This window comes from Pelmatolapia mariae, linkage group LG3_W, assembly GCF_036321145.2.
Source record: "Pelmatolapia mariae isolate MD_Pm_ZW linkage group LG3_W, Pm_UMD_F_2, whole genome shotgun sequence".
Classification (NCBI taxonomy): domain Eukaryota; kingdom Metazoa; phylum Chordata; class Actinopteri; order Cichliformes; family Cichlidae; genus Pelmatolapia; species Pelmatolapia mariae.
The window spans coordinates 46,492,746-46,510,097 of record NC_086229.1 but is presented as its reverse complement, the minus strand read 5'-3'; the positions used below and the strand labels follow the sequence as shown (position 1 = coordinate 46,510,097).

Genomic DNA, 17,352 nt, shown 5'->3' with positions numbered 1-17,352 from the left:
TTTTGTGGAGTTTCTACCACCTTTGACCCCGCCACCTCGAACTTCAGCGGATATGACACCTGGGCGCAGCTGCTGGAAGCTGCTATTACGCAGTTGCATGGGGCGGCCAAAGGCGGTGGAACATCATCAGCTCAGGACTATATTCAAGCGGAGATGCAACAGGAGAGCTTTCCTGAGGAGTATCGACTCCTTAAGCAGGGGAAATCTATCAGTCGCAGCAGTCGTCTCCTTGCGCTGTCCCCTGAGTTCGACCGTGAAGATGAGGTTATCCGTGTAGGTGGACGTCTTCGCCGCTCTGAAGACCTCGCCTTTACCAACTCGCACCCCTTAGTTTTGGATCCGACACATCCGGTCACCCGCTTGCTCATCCAGGATGTCGACAGTCGTCTGCGTCATCCAGGGCCAGAGAGGGTCTTGGCGGAGATTCGGCGCACTCATTGGATCCTGAGAGGCCGGGAAGCGGTTAGGCGTTTCCAGAGGACCTGTCTTGAGTGTCGCAGATGGAAAGCCCGACCAACTGTTCCCAAGATGGCTGACCTGCCAGTTGCGCGCCTCCGCCTTTACAAACCTGCCTTTTATTCGACAGGCGTGGATTGTTTTGGACCCTTTGAGGTCAAAATCGGGTGCCGTGTGGAGAAGAGGTGGGGCATCATCTTTAAGTGCCTTACTATCAGAGCGGTCCACCTTGATGTCCTGACCTCCATCGATACAGATGCCTTCCTGATGTCACTTTGACGTTTCATTGCCAGGAGAGGAACCCCAGCTGAGCTGTACTCAGACCAAGGGACCAACTTCCGTGGGGGAGAAAGGGAACTCCAAGCAGCCTTTGCAGCCATGACCGCTGACCTGCAGAAGCTCCTGGCTCCCCAGAAGATCGTCTTCCACTTCAATCCACCAGCGGCTCCTCATTTTGGGGGAGTGTGGGAGCGGGAGATTAGATCTGTCAAGACGGCGCTCTACACTACAGTAGGATCCCAACCCCTACAAGAGGAGGTCCTCCGCACGGTCCTTGTGGAGGTGGAGGGCATCTTGAACTCCAAACCACTAGGTTATGTCCCCTCTGACATCAGTGATCCTGATCCAGCGACCCCCAACTGCTTTCTGATGGGGCGGCCTGATGGGGCGCTTCCTCAAGTGGCTTACCCTAAAGAAGAGCTCCTGAGTCGCCGGAGGTGGAAACACTCCCAAGTGCTGGCTGACCACTTCTGGTCTCGATTCATCCGGCTGTACCTTCCGAGCCTGCAGCTTCGCCCGAAATGGCAGTCATCCCCTGCGGACGTCACGGAAGGTTCGGTGGTGATGATCGTAGATCCTCAGCTGCCTCGCGCTTCCTGGCTCGTGGGTCGCATCTCCAAGGTCCACCCCAGTCCCGACGGGCACATCAGGTCTGCTGACGTCAAGGTGAAAGACAGGACCTTCACCCGACCTGTGGCGAGGCTGGTGGTACTGCCTGCCCTCCCGGACGAAGACAAAGGACAATCACTGTGACTTTATTAGAGAAGTTGCCTTTTGTTGTGAGCAAATGTACTTCATACATTTGGGGGCGGCTGTACAAAAGGCCCCGTAGTTGTGAGTTTTATTCTGTTCAGTTGTTCACTTGTAGTTTCTTAGAGTGGCCAGTAGAGGTCACCCCACCGCTTTGTATGAGAGAGGATTTGGGCAGGGAGATACGTGGGTGAGATATATGAGCGTTTCCGCTCCCGATTACCGGCGGAGAAGTGGTCATTTTGTGAGAAGTGTGCGTTACTGAGCAACAGACCACACACACACACACACACACACACACGCTCATCTCCACACCGATACACCCCCCACACTCCTACCTGCGCACCTAAACTTGTATGTAACACCTGCTCCTCTGACAAGCCTGTTACCTTTGACCGTGTGAAGGCAATACAAGCGTCTAAACCATCCTCGGTGTCCTCATTGTCTCCTTCCTGAATATCCATCCGGGCCTAGAGTAGTGTTCTGGCCGACACTCCGGAGAGTGGTGGCTGCAAACCCGAATCAACACCTTACAGTCCTCCCATTCCGGGTTATCTACCCAACACCCTCTTTATTAACCAGCTGAGCCACCAATAGGATCCCATTCTGGACCAAGTTTCCAGGAAAAGTGATTTATTTTTAAATAAAATATTTCCTTAAGCCAACTTTCTGCTGTTTAAACGCGCCGGGAGCTACTTCCTCTTCTTCTTCTTCTTCTTGTTTGATAGCGGTTGGCGATCAACGTTTCTGGTGCATTACCGCCACCAACTGGAACAGAAAAATAAAACATGTTCTACTGTCTCTTATTGAAAACAAAAGTGTCATTTCCATGTACCATGTTTCCCCGATTTACAGAATGTATTGTTAAACCTTTCAGATGTTTATTTCTTCCTTTCTTTAAATGTTATGAAGCCACCAGTCAGTTCTTTCTTCTTCGTACTGTTCTGTCATCTCACATTGACCTTTTTTTAGTTACTGATTTCATTTCTTTGCTCAGCTCCCACCTCACTGTAAACCAAACATTGCATAACATTTAAAACTATTTAACATTTATCAATTAAAAATGTACTTTCAACTGTCAATAGAGTTATTAGATGGAGAGGTAGGACTCTCTTCAGTCAATGAGTAACACAGCTGATGTTAAAAGCTTTTGAAATCACGGAAAGCAATTTTGCGGACTCTCCAGAGAAAAAAAAAAGTCCTGACCAGCTGCTCTGCAACTGCTTTACTGGCCCGAATCACTTTGTCTTAGCAGTGCTCTTTGGTACAGTCCTCTTCTGTGGCCACCACACTCACGTGAGCTTTTTTTTTTTTTGAAACATTTATTTTTACCTTGTTAAATTCTCAGTTAATTTGATCTTTGCGCTGAAGGAAGGGCAATACTCGGTGTATAAATGCTCAATCAACAATTATTTTATTCAATACAATTCAAAACTTTGAGCATAAACCATCCGGATGGGGAGACATGCATAAAGAGGGTCACAGCGAAATCTCAAAATGGTGGAGGGATACTCAAACTCTTACAGCCTCTGGTGGCCCCCACCTAGTCGTAAAAACCTAAACATTCACATTCTTTCTCTCTTACAGCGTCTAAGTGACGGCCTTGGCTCCCTGTTTTATCTCCTCCTGATGACATGGGGCAGAAAACCTCTCCGGTATGCTCTGTTCTCTTCTAATCAGACAAATAAGGCCATGACTCTCTGAAAACAGTATTTCTTATAACTCAGAAGTATAATTGTTCATAAAACAATATCATTCATTCACAATAAATCAGCAGTCTAATGTAATACAAATCAGTTTAATAAATCTAATAGTTATCACCTCTTTAGGAGAATAATGCAAACTAAAACTACAAAATAATTTCACAATCTTTAATTAGGGGTATAACGTGGCATACGATAATATAATAATCTCACAACTTTTAAATGGTAAATGGTCTGTATTTGTATAGCGCTTTAGTAGTCCCTAAGGACCCCAAAGCGCTTTACACATCCAGTCATCCACCCATTCACACACACATTCACACACTGGTTATGGCAAGGTACATTTTAGCCACAGCCACCCTGGGGTGCACTGACAGACGCTTATATCTCATAATTAGCATCACATATTTCTATTTTGTCTTTTACTCTAAACAGTGTATAGTTGAATAGTCTTGGATTCACTTGGATTCACTGGCAATCATAAACATTGAGAGGACGCCCTCACAGCAATGTGGCCTCAGCCATAAATCTGCTCTTATTTAATGCACTCTTCCCCTGTCTTTAAATCTACAGGCTAGACTGGAGCACAAGAGGCATTTGTCACGGTAATGGCAGCGTTGCTTGCAAAAGGGTCATCTCCAAATAAGGAGATACTTGGAAAATTATAGAAGAAGAAACAAATTTTTCACCTTAGTAGACTCTTTATCACACATAATAAAAAGTGTTTACTGCCTGTTTGTGACAGCCTATTGTCCCTCAGCCAGTAAAAGGAGGTCCATGGCACCATGTAAAACTAATTTAAAATTCTAACCATTTTGATAATAAATTGTGAAAAATTCTAATTGGAGCACATTTGTCTTCTCTCATTAAAAGAACCTACAGTACAGTTATCTTTTGAACTCAGTTCTTATATCTTATGATAGCTTTAGCAGCAACCCACACTGAAGCTCCACATGGCCACTCTTTCCAGGCTGCTCAAGCATTACCAGTAGTGCCTGCGCACACATACATGCAAGCCCCTTAAAGACTCGTGTAATTCATGTGGATGTTCGGGGCTTTCATCACTTCTGCTTTACATCTCACAGCCAACTGGTGTGGTTTTCCATAATGTTTATTAAGAGACAACACCATCACGTTAATCTAGCTAAGTGTAAACAGGAGTAAATACTAAATATTGAATGTTGTTGTGTAGCAAGCAGGACCGACAGCGCACATTGTGCTTGTAAAAAGCAGCCAATAAAGGTATAGTTTATGTCTATGAACAGTGAACACCCGTGTGCACACCTGTGTGGATCAGCGCGCTTGTATTCAAAAGGTTTCCCCATGTAATGGTCTGCTAGAGGATGTAGAGAGCCATAGCCCCGTCCCCCAGGGCATGAAACAGGCATGGAGGAGATCCAGGCTCCAGACATCCAGAGGCCCCAGAGTGCGAGAGCCCAAGGAGGACCACCGGAGGGGCATCCGTGCCACCCTCCTGGGAAGAGCTGGGGAGAGCCCCAGATGAGGGGTCACCCAGTAACCACGGAGCAGAAGCCAGAGGGGGCTGCACAGGCGTGCCCGCCGGCTCTGCCGGCAGCCAGCTGTGCCAGAGTGAACCGAGCCGCAGGCTCGAGGGCCCCCTTTGCCCCGGAAGAGGCCTGACCGAGCAACAGGCACCAGGCCCCGCCAAGTAGTCACCGGGAGTGAGCTGGTAGATACCTGAGCGCCCAGCCCCGGACACCAAGAACCACCAACGCACCGACCCCTGAGGGCATCAGTTACCGGCAGGGAGTGTGGTGAGGGGAGATAGGCCTTTGGAGGGCCTGAGAGTTCCCAGAGAGGTGGAGTGTAAGACCCAACCTGACATATAAACACAGACAAACAGGCACACAAAAAACATGCATTCCCACCCTCATGCACACATATACAAATACTCAGCACTCACCCAACGTAGGGATAGACATACATGAACACTGTACACACAAGCACACTCCCCTTTGTTCCAGGTCCTGCTCCTCATCAATAAATGTGGTGGTTGTCTGTGAAGAAGACCGTTTGTGATTGAGAGCAAATAAGGTTTACCAGTAAGGATAACTAATGCTAGTGTGTGTGAAAGTCTAGAAATAAAGGTGGTGCAAAGAAGTGACCGTAAGACATTGGCTGTGTCCCAATTCAGGGTATGCACGCTTGAAGTACGCATTTCAAGTGCGAATACGTCACCGCCACGCGACGACGGCTGTCCCAATTCAAAGTGTACTTCAAATGCATACTCCAAATGCGCCGTCGATTTCCCCAAATATCAAGCGTGGTCCGGTGCGCGCTTCGTGGTCCCATATATCCCACAATTCATAGCGCAGCGGTGGGTGTGGATAATTTTGCCGCAAAATACGGCAGAAGGGAGCGGCCGAAGAGTGAACTGGCAAAAGTAAGTACTGAATATTATGTCACTTATTTATGTGCGAATGTTTAATAATGAAGAACATTAAAACATTACTGTTGGCCACATGTCAGCAAAGTTATGTGACATTAGTGATGTTTGCACTTTCAGCGTAAACTTGGTTTTAAAGCCTTTACTTACAGAGAATGTGATGATTTTATGGATAATTAAAGTCAGTCATATATCCACAAACACAACAAGCTGAAAGTCAGTGATGCTGCTCGGTTTGCAGTCCTGAATATCACGGCACAAGCAGGATTCACTGCACTGTTAATGTTAGCTATGTTATATTGCTGCCTCTGTTCGGTGGTGTCGAGCCAAACGGATTTAAGGTGTGTTTGAACGAGCTGACGGTTCACTCGTTAAGCTGAAAGAAAGATGCTTTAATCACAGGAGTCACACATGTGTCCACTGTACCATCTGGGAACTCTTCTTGTTTGGCACTCGTAATAACACAAATACTAAATCCTCCTTCTCTTGTGCTGTTTTGTAGCAGTGTATACACCTGAGACTGTCACCTGTCTGTCTGTCCTGCACTCTCTCTCTTTTTCTTTCTCTCTGATTGTGGAATAAAAGTATGAACATGTATTTATAAGTTACACTTGTGTTTGAATCCTGCAGCTTATCACACATTTGATTTCCATGTGTGACAACTGCAAGTGTCCAGAGTGAGGACAGACTGAGGGACCCACTGCTGCACATCATCTGTGAGGCTTTGCACCCCTGATGATCCACCAGGACAAACTCAGCAGTGTGTGAGGAAGAGGAGGAGGAAGAGCCAGCAGCAGCTGACAGATGGAGAGAATAGACAGACGGTTCCCTGTTTGTGAAGGACTGCTAGAAAAGTTTAAAATAACTAATTGTCTGTCCTGAATCAGTCTTATTAAGTAATGTTCAAATAATTTGATCATTCCAGTGTTTTCAGTGTGGGAGAAAGTACTCAGGGCCTTCAAGTTACACACTATGAAAGGCAGCAACAAGTTTAATATTCAGAAGCCTAAAGTATGTATCAGCAGCAGAATGGAGCTAAAAATAAATGTTTGTTTCAGTTCTATGAAGCTTTGAGTATTTTGGATTAGTAGTACTGCTGTGTTTGTTGCATCATATTGCTGTAATTGTTTATATGCTTTATATATGCTAAGTTGATCTATAGTGTTACATCATATTCTATAAGGATGTTATGTGTTTGTTTACTTTCTGCCCAGTTTGACCCATTTAGCAGAAGTCAGCCTGTTTAAGGCTGTGATATCTATTCTGTATGACTTAAAGCAGTTATGACATGGTCTGATTTTCTCATCCAATAAAGGAATATTTAATATATCAGTCTACTCTTCATTGTATCAGAAACAGTTTTCACAGCTCGTACATTTTCCTTTTTACACATATATGTAAGCATTGAGCCAAATGTAATAATGCCAACATATTAGACGAACAATATTTGTCTCTTATGTATAATACATCTATATATACACTGTCAAAGATACTTGTGTTTGAGTGAAGATTTAAGGTGATAGGAAATATTAATAACTGTAACTTTAATCTTTGACCCAGAGTTCAAGCTCACTGCTGTAATATATCCTGTAAAAAAATTAAAAAAAAAATTATATATATATATATATATCATAATTGGCCATATTATATCTACATTACCACAGTGAGATGATTTTAGTCTCATGAACAACATTAGCTGATTGTTATTTACTAACTAATCTTGAAATGACTGTTCAGTACAGAAATGAAGCCCAACTATCATGTTTTACTGTCCCGTGGTCTCAGCCTCAGATACTCAACTAATCAAAGTGATGTCATGACAAAAATGAAGGACCAACAAAACATTTTTCTCCTTCATTTCTGTCACATACTGCTGTATGACACGTTTCTCGCGGTTAGTATCATGGTTGCTAGGCAACCTGAACAGCGCGACGAGGGCTAGACCGTCCCATTTCACAAGCCTCTCACTTCCGCACTTCCCGTACTTATAGTACGCACCGTCCGTAGTACGCGTAGTGTGCGTACTTCAAGCGTGCATACCCTGAATTGGGACACAGCCGTTGTTACTCACCTTTCTTTCCCGTGTTCACTCCAGGGTGTTTGGGCAAATGTTTTCCTGGGGTCCAGACACATTTAAAGGTTCCAGGAGAGGCCATGAGTTAAAGGAGCGTGGGAAATCTTTTTGTGCTTGGGGTTTTTTGGGGTTTTTACAATAAGGGGTATGGTTTAAGGATAAAGTGTAAAATATTTATTAATATGAAAATGTAAAATGTATTTATATATATTTTTATTGAAGTTGATGTATTATATAATGTGGTGGAAGTTTAGGATTTGAGAACTCACCTGTTAATAGAATAATGATTTAACCTGTGACAGCTGAAAGTATTTAAGACTGCCAGTTGTTATTAGATGCAGTGGATTGTTTGTGAGCTGTATGGTAGGCAAATACCCCTTGTTCAACTATACTTGTCTTGGTCTGCCTCATAATAAATCCAGCCGCAAAAGGCTGCCCTATTACACTGCACATGGCACATGACAATACAGTTACAGGGGGATTTGGATTGTAAGTGTGGTCCTGTGATAAATGCTGCAATTCCACTGTAATTATATGAAATTTCAATTATTCTCTTTGAAATGGCATTTTAATTATATTTATGCACAAATACTTAACAGTAGGTACACTGGAGTAAAGGGGTAGCAAGTCGGTTACTTACAGAGAAAATACAAAAAATGATTATAGCGACATAACTTTTAAGTAATGTGTAAATAAGTTCACAGAGAATGAAAAATATATTCATTATAAGTTTTCTATATCTTAATAATTATAGGATACATTTAATTTTACACATACCTTTGGTCAAAATGACAAACTGATGAAATACAATAAAAAAAATTTTAATGCAACACAAGAAAGACAGGTTTCTTTTTCTCATCATGCAGCAAAACAGACCCACATCATGTTTTAAGACAACAAAAATCGTTTAAAGCTATTAAATTTTGTTCTTTGAATTCTTTTGGAGGCAAACAAATACTGGACCCAGGGTGGTCAAAGCTCAAAAAATGATCTTTATTTAACACTCCCGGGAATGGAGACCTGAACACATGAACACACGCTCTAAGTTTGGATCGAATCACTTTGCTTAGTTTCACTTTCTGTCTGCACCTCCTGTGCTCTGCAAAAGCATGCAGTTTGCTGTCAGCCTGCGACCTAGTTTACACTCAAATCCCAACAAAAAACATTTCAACACATTTCAAATAGCTACCTTAGAGAAACAGCGCTGCATTGACCTCACTAATCATCTCACAATGAACAGCCCACTAAACAGCAACAGGTCTTTCAGATTGACCTAGAAGGCAATCTGTTCAGATGCTCTGATTCTCTTTGTGATCACATGATGACAATAATGCTTGGTCAGCAAGATTACATAGATGTTTGCACAGAACAGATAAACTCAACATTTGCGTGACTTTAACGTGACAAACTTTTCCTCAACTCGATCTTCAATGAACAGTTTGTTTTGTTATGCGTGCATAGATTTCTAAACCTTGGTGCATCGTGGCCTCTTATTAAATTCCGTTTATAGTTCTGCTATACGTCACACACACATAGTTTCGATATAAACAACTCCTTCTGTGTTACTAGTTCCGCTTTTCTGTCTGGTTTCCTGTGTTTTATTAATATGCCTATGCAGCTCTACCCTAGCTTCCTGTTTTTTAACTTCTCCTTACTGAAGTCTCTGTTGCCAAGGCGACCAGTCACCCTCTGACCTAGTTTTCCTCACAGACCTTACTACAAAGTACAAAAAACAATATAATCAGAAAATAAGCACTAACAATATATGTTTATTCCTTAACACTCTTAATCATGGGTTTAATTTAGGTTTCTAGTAAATAGCCATTACATTTATGAAACAACAATCAGGAGTTTCTGAAAAGACCATTTGATTAAAAATCAGAAAATGTAAGAAACTAATATCAACAATTCAGAGAAAGTCTTTCTACATGCTGGCTGCCAGCTTAAGATAGGCATGTTATTTCCCTTCCCTTCATTCCTCTTCTCTCCAGAGCATACCTCCACCTCTCCAGGTTCTCTTACACCTGATTCCTATTCCTACTATAGATTACAATATCATCTGCAAACAAGATATTCAACAGAGACTCTTAACTGACCTCGTATGTCAGTCTGTCCGTCGCTACTGAAAACAAGAAGGGGCTCAGAATTGATGTAATCCCATCCCCGGGGGGGGTGGGGGCGCTCAGAGTCGCAGAGCCGCTGCTCCTCCACATCGAAAGGAGCCAGTTGATGTGCCTCCTGAGTGAGGTGTTCCGGGCATGTCCCACTGGGAGGAGGCTGCGAGGCAAACCCAGGACGCGCTGAGGAGATTATGTCTCACGGCTGGACTGGGAACGAATTGGTGTTCCCCGCGATCCAGCCCTGGATAAAGCGGGGGAAGATGGATGGATGATTGGGTGGATTAGTTGATGGTTTATTAACCTGTTCTTCAGTTCAAAAGCCTTTCCACACTGACCACAGCTGAATGGTTTAAATCCAGTGTGGATGACCTGATGTCCTTTTAAGTTACGTTTGGAAGTGAAAGCCTTTCCACACTGATCACAGCTGAATGGTTTAAATCCAGTGTGGATGAGCTGATGTTTTTTTAAGCTGCCACTCTGAGTAAAAGCCATTCCACAATGGTCACAGCTGAATGGTTTAAATCCGGTGTGGATGAGCTGATGTTTTTTTAAGCTGCCACTCTGAGTAAAAGCCATTCCACACTGATCACAGCTGAATGGTTTAAATCCGGTGTGGATGAGCTGATGTTTTTTTAAACCACTATGCCAGGTGAAAGTCTTTCCACACTGATCACAGCTGAATGGTTTAAATCCAGTGTGGATGAGCTGATGTTGTTTTAAACCGCTACTCCCCGTGAAAGTCTTTCCACACTGATCACAGCTGAATGGTTTAAATCCAGTGTGGATGAGCTGATGTCTTTTTAAGTTCCTACTCTGAGTAAAAGCCATTCCACACTGATCACAGCTGAATGGTTTAAATCCAGTGTGGATGAGCTGATGTTGTTTTAAACCACTACGCCAGGTGAAAGTCTTTCCACACTGATCACAGCTGAACTGTTTAAATCCAGTGTGGATGAGCTGATGTTGTTTTAAACCGCTACTCCCGGTGAAAGTCTTTCCACACTGATCACAGCTGAATGGTTTAAATCCAGTGTGGATGAGCTGATGTTCTTTTAAGCTGCTATTCTGAGTAAAAGCCATTCCACACTGATCACAGCTGAATGGTTTAAATCCAGTGTGAATGACCAGATGTCTTTTTAAGTTATTTTTGGAAGTGAAAGCCTTTCCACACTGATCGCATGTGAAGCTTTTGTCTCCACTGTCAATGCTCTGGCATCTTCTGGGCTGCTTCATAGTGGTAAAAGTCTTTTCCATCCGGTTCACAACTGGTTCATCTGTACTTGCTGGAACTGGTTGGTTTTTGTTTTGTTTGATGCTTTCCCTTCTTTTGCCTATAATGACAAAGAATCAAAACAGTGACATGTAGTTATAGAACAACAAAACCTACAAAGTGTACAGATTATGACACATTCTTAAAACCTTAATTCAGTTTCAGTTTAACATTGTTAAAAGGTAAAAAAAAAAAAAAGAAAACGTATATAGTGACACATTGTAGACACAAACAGAAGACATTAAATATATGAAAAGAGATATGTGAATTATTTAGCAAAGAAAAAAGATAAATAACTCTAAATATATCTTATATTTTAGACATCTAAAGGTAGCCACTCTTTCCTTTGTTGACAGCACTGCAATCCCTTGGCCTTCTCTCAATGAGCTTCATGATGTAGTCGCCAAGCGCAGTCGCAAAAAACATCAATCGCTACAAACAAAAAAGTGGCTCACATGATGACTGCCCCAGGAAAGGAAGACCAAGAGTCACCTCTGCTGCTGACAATAGATTTATCTGAGTCACCAGCCTCAGACATCACAGCACCTTTGTTTAGAGCCTAGAGAAATGCCACACAGAGTTCCAGTGGCAGACATATCTCTACATCACCTGCTGAGAGGAGACTTTGTGAATCAGCCCTTTATGGTCAAATATCTGCTAAGAAACCCCTACTAAGGAAAAGCAACAATCAGAAGACATTTGTTTGGGCCAAGAAACACAAGGAATGGACATTAGACCAGTGAAAATCTGGTCTGATGAGTCAAAATTTGAGAGGTTTGGTTCCACCCACTGTGTCTTTGGGCGAAGCAGAAAAGATGAACAGTTCACACTGTGAAACATGGAGGAGGTGTGATGGTGTGGAGGAGCTTTGGTTGTGACATTGTTGGGGATTTATTCAAAATTGAATGCACGCTAAACCAGCATGGCTACTACAGCATCCCGCAGCAACATGCCGCTCCATCTGGTTTGTGTTTAGTTGCACCATCATTGATTTTTCAACAGGACAATGACCCCAAACACACCTCCAGGTTGTGTAAGGGCTAATTTGACCAAGGAGAGTGATGGAGCGCTACACCAGACAGCCTGGACTTCACAGTAGGGCTGCCACAAACGATTATTTTGATAGTCGACTAGTCACCGATTATTTTTGCGATTAGTCGACTAATCAGGTCATGCATCCATTGGACGTAAAACGTACAGCTTATTGCACCAGCATGCATCTGCTCTTATATAACTATCATTAGCTTACAGCTTTAAGTGTTTAAAGTATGTGCTAACTAAAAATAAAGACAAGATGATAGTTTATTAAATTTTAATGAAATTTGCAGATTGTTTCAGTGAAGTTTAATAAACTCCTTGCTATCTAAAATATAACGGGACACCGGAGTATATTCTCGAGCATCTCACACTTCTGATAATCAGTTGTCTGCTTGACGTTTATTCAGCTGTGTAAAAACTATAACTTTAATCTCAGGCAAACCGATTTACTCAGGAACAAATAAAATACTAAAAAAGCCAAACAATAACATTTTTAAGTTATCTAAGTGACTTATGTATGTTTAACCTGAGTAGCGAAAGACGGCGGTGGGTTTGAAAACAATTTGCCGGGAGTCCGGTGTTCTCAGCGGCTCTAGTGAGTCTTGCCCCCGGCTAGCTATCGAGCTAGTGGTTAACAGACGTCTCTGAAAACGTCGGAGCGCTTTTGAAAATATGTGGTGTCTTGATAAACTGAGCAGATATTTGAGGTTTACACAGTTACATTCTCGCCTGAAAATATGTTAAACGTTTATTTTGTGACCCAGAAAGAATAATAAGAGTAATATTAAAACTAACTAGCTGCCGCCATTGTTGACAACTGAGCTGGGCTGCGCTATGAATTCTGGGACAGAGCTACTTCTTCTTCTTCGGGGTTTAACGGCAGCTGGCATCCTTCTCCATGCAGTGCTGCCATCTTCTGTTTCAGACCGTTATTACACTCTTAAATCCTGCTACTTATTCCTGCGTCTTTTGGGATCTTACAAAGCTTCAAACGACGCGTCGACTATTAAATCAGTCGTCGACGATTTTGATAGTCGACGTAATCGTGACTAGTCGACTAATCGTGGCAGCCCTACTTCACAGTAACCTGACCTAAACCCAATCCAGTTGGTTTGGGATCATACGGACCAAGAGGGCTAGCAAGTGCTCAAGACTGTTGAAAAACCATTTCAGGTGACTACCTCATGAAGCTCATCAAGGGATGCCAAGAGTGTGCAGGGCAGTAATCAAAACAAAGGGTGGCTAGTGAAGATATGTGTAGCTTATTTTAGAGTTTAGGAATGTGTTAGATAGAATGTAGAATTATTGTACAGACACTGACACTGCCCTGGATGCAATAAAGGCCTGAGTGTGTCATGAATTTAGGAGTAGATTTCTAGGAGGCCCTCCCCCACTTTGAACTGTGAAAGTAAGACAAAGAGAAGTTAATGTTGAGTGGAAATTCCCCAGGGGATACCTGGGTGAGGGTCTCAGTGTTTGTAACTGGATAACTTTGGTCTTCCTCCACTTCTTCTCTCGCAGCTTTACTATTCCCATGTTGTTGCAGTATATTAATAATTAACCTCGTATTGTGGATAAATAATCTCGGTTGTGCTCCTGACTGAAGTTTGTATAACATTCTGCTATGTGATTGCATAGAATCCGTCACGTTAACTTTTATCAAGTGGAAAAAAAGTTGGCGGTCATCCTCCAACTTTACTGTGCTAATGTTATGCTAACGTAGCTGTGTCGCTAGCACAAGATTATATACCAGGTAGTCCAACTTCAGTAACCCTGCAAACACCACTGCTGTTTAGTTTTCTGTCTTCATTTATGTTGAAAGTGGTAGCAGAGCTGTACGTTTTAATTAGTTTCAAAAGTCTCTCAGTCAGAACATGGTATGTCATGTTTAGGTGGAAAGTAGCGGGCTAACTTCCTGTTAACTTCTAACTCCGTTAAATTTAATAAATTCTGTTTTCATGGATGCCTGGATGTTAAACTTAATTGTTACACCTGGTAAAGCAGCAACGCTGATGATTTTATTAAAGATGAAAGAATTTAGACCGTTTTTAACTCTCAGAGTTCGTTTGACTTTGGGACCTGAAGCGGACGGAGTTTTGGACCCAGATTACTCCGCGAAGCTCCTCACTACAGCAGCCATAATGTTCTGACAATCCATCAAGCAGTGCGGCTTACCAGAGTTGTACTAAAACATTTTTTAACAGATTTCTGCACGCCCAAATCGGTTCGAGGTCAGTGAGCACAACCAGAATTCATACATAAGGCACACTCTCGATTTTTGAGAAAATTAAAGGATCTTAAGTGTGCCTTATAGTGTGGAAAATACATTATACAGAAGAAAAGAATCTATTGCGATATAGGGCTGTGCGATATGACTAAAATCTCATATCCCGATATAAGACATCTATCGTCCCGATAACGATATAAATCACAAAACTGTAACATTTTCTGTAAATTCTGTGAATCTCGGGCGGCTAGCGTGAACTGTTTCCAGCTGCGCGTCATGTACCTGGAGTCGAGTGTTTTAACTGATGCATGAAACGATACATTTTTAGACATAAGTTGTAACAGCCGCCATTTTCTTTGTGAGTATTTATTACACGGCGTGCTGCGGGGAAAAGCCTGTTCTAACGTTTGAGTCTAAGGTTTATTTTTTAGCACCTGGCGGCTTCTTTTTACTTCTCATCCGTAAATAATCTGCTCTTTCACGTGATTCAGTTTATTTTGAAAGGTCTCAACAGGATCTTGAGCTTTATTGTGAAAGGTTTACGTGGAACATAAACAAGCGGACACGCGATGGTGTTACCGTCGTTGTTGCTAACGACAACGCATAAAAACAGGCGCTTGTCCGTCCGTAGTGTGGTTATATTAAATATAAAAGAAAGAGAGAACTTTGAGAAATTAATATAGCCACTACAGTGACCATCAAAACGATGAAAAAATATTCCCATAAACAGTTTATTTTGCGACACCACGAAACAAACAATAGCGTAAAATGAACCGATAGATGTTTTTATATCGTCATCCGATATATATCGTTATATCGAACAGCCCTATTGCAATATATATCGTTACCTCACGTGCTTCAAATTATACCGCGATATGGATTTTAGGCCATATCGCCCCGCCCTAACACACACAGTGCTTTGACTCACGTGCACTTACACATACACACAGTTACGTGCACACAGGCACTCACGTGCTCGTGCATACACACACAGACACAGAGTTTGCAGGACACCATGCGGGTTTTATGATGGGGTCGCTTCTACAAAACTGTGTTTCACAGACAAAGGAGTGAAGATTTGCAGAGGGACACCAGCCTTGCACGTCTTCCCTTCTAGAATGCATGCTTAATTGAAGATGAATAAAGATGAATAAAGGTTTTGTGAAATGACTACAGAGTCCAACATCCTCTGGATGCCAGAGGAATAAAAAAGAACCGGGGGTGAAACAGATTTCGTAACACTAGAATCTAGAATATAAGGCATGAGTTATTTTCATTTTTTTGTTTACTTCATATGTCCATATTTCTTCATTTATAGTTTTGATGCCTTCAGTGAGAATCTACAATGTAAACAGTCATGAAACGAAAGAAAAGGCATTAAATGAGAAGCTGTGTCCAAACATTTGACCAGTGCTGTACTAAGATAGAAAGACAAACAGTACACTTGGCTCAGCCTGGCTGCAGCGCTGAAAAGAAACCTGAGGTTGTTCCCAGTTTTTCCTTACTTACTAAGATTTCATTACTTTCAAGAGGGCTTTTTCTTTTCCAGGTCAAAAGAAGATCTTCTAAATTAGTCTTCAGTGTAGGTGTAATTATAAGTTCTTCCAGGGAGTCCAGATTCTCTGATTTGTTGCCTTCTTTTTCAGAGCAGCCACATTGTGCAGAGGATAGAATACTATTAACAAAATAAGCACTAAGCAATCATCAGAGGGAATAAAGTAACCGACAGAGGCTAAACAGAAGGTACAAACGAAAACACAAATTAGCTAAGAGAGAAACCCTGAAGACAATTATGGAGTTAGGCAACCAATGCAGTTATAATTTACTCACTGTGGATCCCTCTCTGAGTAACCCGAATTAAAGATCCACCAGGGGAGAAGGAGGCAAGCGGGCCGATTTTATAATTGGACTAGGACTAGTAGAGACAGTGGGCTCACTGACCTCCTCTTTCCGGCATGTTACTCCCGTCAGTCAGCACGAGTACACGTTCTTTGTTTACAACGATCAACGAGAGTGTTTATCTTTCCAATCACGCATCAGAAACAGAAACGCGATCTGCCGGAGACCAGAGGAGAAGCAGAAAGGAAGCTCAGCTCAGCCACACGATCTTTGCCTTAGACGGCTTAAAAAAAACTAAAGGTCCTCGTGAAAGATGAAAAGTTTGATGACTGGGGTTATACTCTTCCTTCCGTTCTGCTTTTTACAAGCACCGCGCGCTACTACTTCTTCTTGTTTAATGTCGATTGGCAAGCAACGTTTCTGGTGCATTACCGCCACCACCTGCACAGGAGTGTTGATAGGGGTAACTAACTTCCTGCGAATTCTTTCATCTTTACTGTTCTGCCATCTTCACTTGATTTTTTCAATTACTGTTTTATTTCTCCTTTAGTGAATAGTATCATTATATCAGTTTGACTGCTTTATGTAGCTTGTTTTGCATATTTGTGTTCCAGCTCTAAAATTTGAGGCTCCCCCATTGCCCCTCCCGTCAAGATTGTCTTATATTTGTTTTCATTTTAATAAACGTGAACAGCAGAGAGAGGAAGACACCCTACAATGAGATGAAACAATACCTTGCAATTTTTCCTGCATATACAATTTTACGGTCATTCACGCCATGCCACTAATAACCAGCTCGCAAAGTAAAGCATAATAAAAACAAACCAACAAACACAAAACACCAGACATTATGATATAGACTTATAACTTGCACAATTTGTGTTTTCTAAATTCTATTACACACATATACGCGAAAAGTGAAGATGGCAAGGGCCCTCAAGGTCTATTAGTTTATGTTATGGGGATTCTCGGGTTGAGTGTCATCAGATGCTCAGTATAGGAAAAAAAAAAGAAAGGAGAAGAGAAGAAACGAGCAAAACATACAGGTAATCAGATGTGTCATCGGATAATGGTAGGTATGGGGCGTTAAATGGGGCATTTAAACTTCATTTCAATTCAAAACAGCATTAAGACCGTGGACCAGACCTGTTATTAGAAATTCAACAAATAAGATAAGATGATAAGATAA

General features: G+C 42.2%; 1 protein-coding gene across 2 annotated transcripts; it reads right to left on the bottom strand.

Moving 5' to 3' along the window:
• Positions 1–9,545: 9,545 nt before the first annotated feature.
• LOC134624517 (zinc finger protein OZF-like) lies at positions 9,546–16,414 on the bottom strand. 2 transcript variants are annotated; one of them, XM_063469515.1, is made up of 2 exons: positions 16,155–16,414; positions 9,546–11,120 (listed from the first exon to the last, which is right to left on the bottom strand). In XM_063469515.1, exon 2 carries the CDS (start codon positions 11,041–11,043, stop codon positions 9,979–9,981), a length of 1,065 nt encoding a protein of 354 aa, XP_063325585.1. In that variant the 5' UTR covers positions 11,044–11,120; positions 16,155–16,414; the 3' UTR covers positions 9,546–9,978. The 2 variants fall into 2 exon arrangements, with proteins under 2 accessions (XP_063325585.1, XP_063325584.1); XM_063469514.1 differs by having other exon boundaries at positions 16,266–16,414.
• Between the last annotated feature and the right edge of the window lie 938 nt (positions 16,415–17,352).